The following is a 1,358-nucleotide window of genomic DNA, read 5'->3' on the forward strand; positions in this document are numbered from 1 at the left end:
TGTCCCATTAATTAATGATGTTTCTGGAATGAGCACAATTTCAATCTCTATGTTTTATTGTTAATTTCTGAACTATGTTAATAAAATATAAACCTACATTATATGCACTATTTTCCTATGATATCGCCTAATGTTGAATGCAAATAATATATGATATATATTGCACTTATCTAGACTTTGTATTCTTTTTAAAAAGAAGTTTGCTCTATGTGCAATACCAGGAAAGTCTATTGAATGTTCAAGCGTTGCTTCATCAACATCCGAAGAGCAACAAAGGAATGTTGAGCATGGTTGATCACCTCAAACGCCTCTGCATTGACCACTATTTCCAGGATGAAATCGATAACATAATGGACTCGTCTGTGGATCTCCTCCATAGTGATGATCTACTTGACGCAACCCTTTCCTTAAGGCTGATGAGAGAAGTTGGATATTATGTTTCGGCAGGTCAGTAAATTACTAGTTTAGTGTGTTGGGTTAGATAAACACACGAGTTTGGAAACTTGAGTGCAATTTGGTCAATGATGATTTTATGTGATAATTTTGCTAATAATAAATTAGCCTTAGAGTAACCAAGTTTAATAATAAAAAAGAACAGTCCCTTGTGTAGCATAGAAGCACCTCTCATGAGACGTATTATTTTCATTATGTATGACATGCACCTAAGACCCCTTCTTGTTGGTGTATGGCAGACGATGTTCTTCAGAAGTTCACAAACGCTAATGGTGATTTCAACCTTAGGCATAGCAAAGACCTTAGAGGGTTGCTGAGCTTGCATGACATGTCACACCTCAACATGGGAGAAGCTTCACTCTACAAGGCAAATGAATTCTCAAGCAAGCACCTAAAATTTGCACTTAAGTGTTTGGAGCCAAACCTTGCGAGATATGTGATGAAGTCACTAGACCATCCCTACCATGTGAGCCTGAGGCAATACAAGGCTAGGCATCATTTGAGTTACCTCCAGAACTTGCCTACTAGGCACACTGCAATTGAGAAGCTGGCACTTGCAGAATTTCAGATGAAGAAGTTGCAACATCAGAGTGAAATGCAAGAGATTAAGAGGTATCAATATAATAAAATACACTCTTTCCATTATTAGTTGTTGCGGACATTGACCCACCTGCATATTGATAAGAGAGAACTCACTTGGAATTAATAGATTAACATATATTTTTTTGCTCATGTATTCGCACAATTAAAGGTGTGGTGATTTTTTACTATGAAAACTTCATTTTCACATAGATGGTGGGTGGATTTGGGATTGTCTCAAGAAATTCCTGCTGCAAGGGACCAAGTTCTGAAATGGTACATGTGGTCCATGACTATCCTCGAGGGTTTCTCCTTCTCAAGATATC

At 37.5% G+C, this 1,358-nt stretch overlaps 1 protein-coding gene across 1 annotated transcript; it reads left to right on the top strand.

Annotated features, from left to right (window-relative positions):
* Positions 1-233: 233 nt before the first annotated feature.
* LOC123176925 (S-(+)-linalool synthase, chloroplastic-like) lies at positions 234-1,351 on the top strand (the record flags this gene model as incomplete). The annotated part of the gene is made up of 3 exons (XM_044590929.1): positions 234-447; positions 693-1,065; positions 1,246-1,351. Coding segments are annotated over exons 1-3 (648 nt in total), but the record flags the coding sequence as incomplete, so codon positions are not given.
* Between the last annotated feature and the right edge of the window lie 7 nt (positions 1,352-1,358).

Source organism: Triticum aestivum, unplaced genomic scaffold (genome assembly GCF_018294505.1).
Source record: "Triticum aestivum cultivar Chinese Spring unplaced genomic scaffold, IWGSC CS RefSeq v2.1 scaffold121850, whole genome shotgun sequence".
NCBI classification, from domain to species: Eukaryota; Viridiplantae; Streptophyta; class Magnoliopsida; order Poales; family Poaceae; genus Triticum; species Triticum aestivum.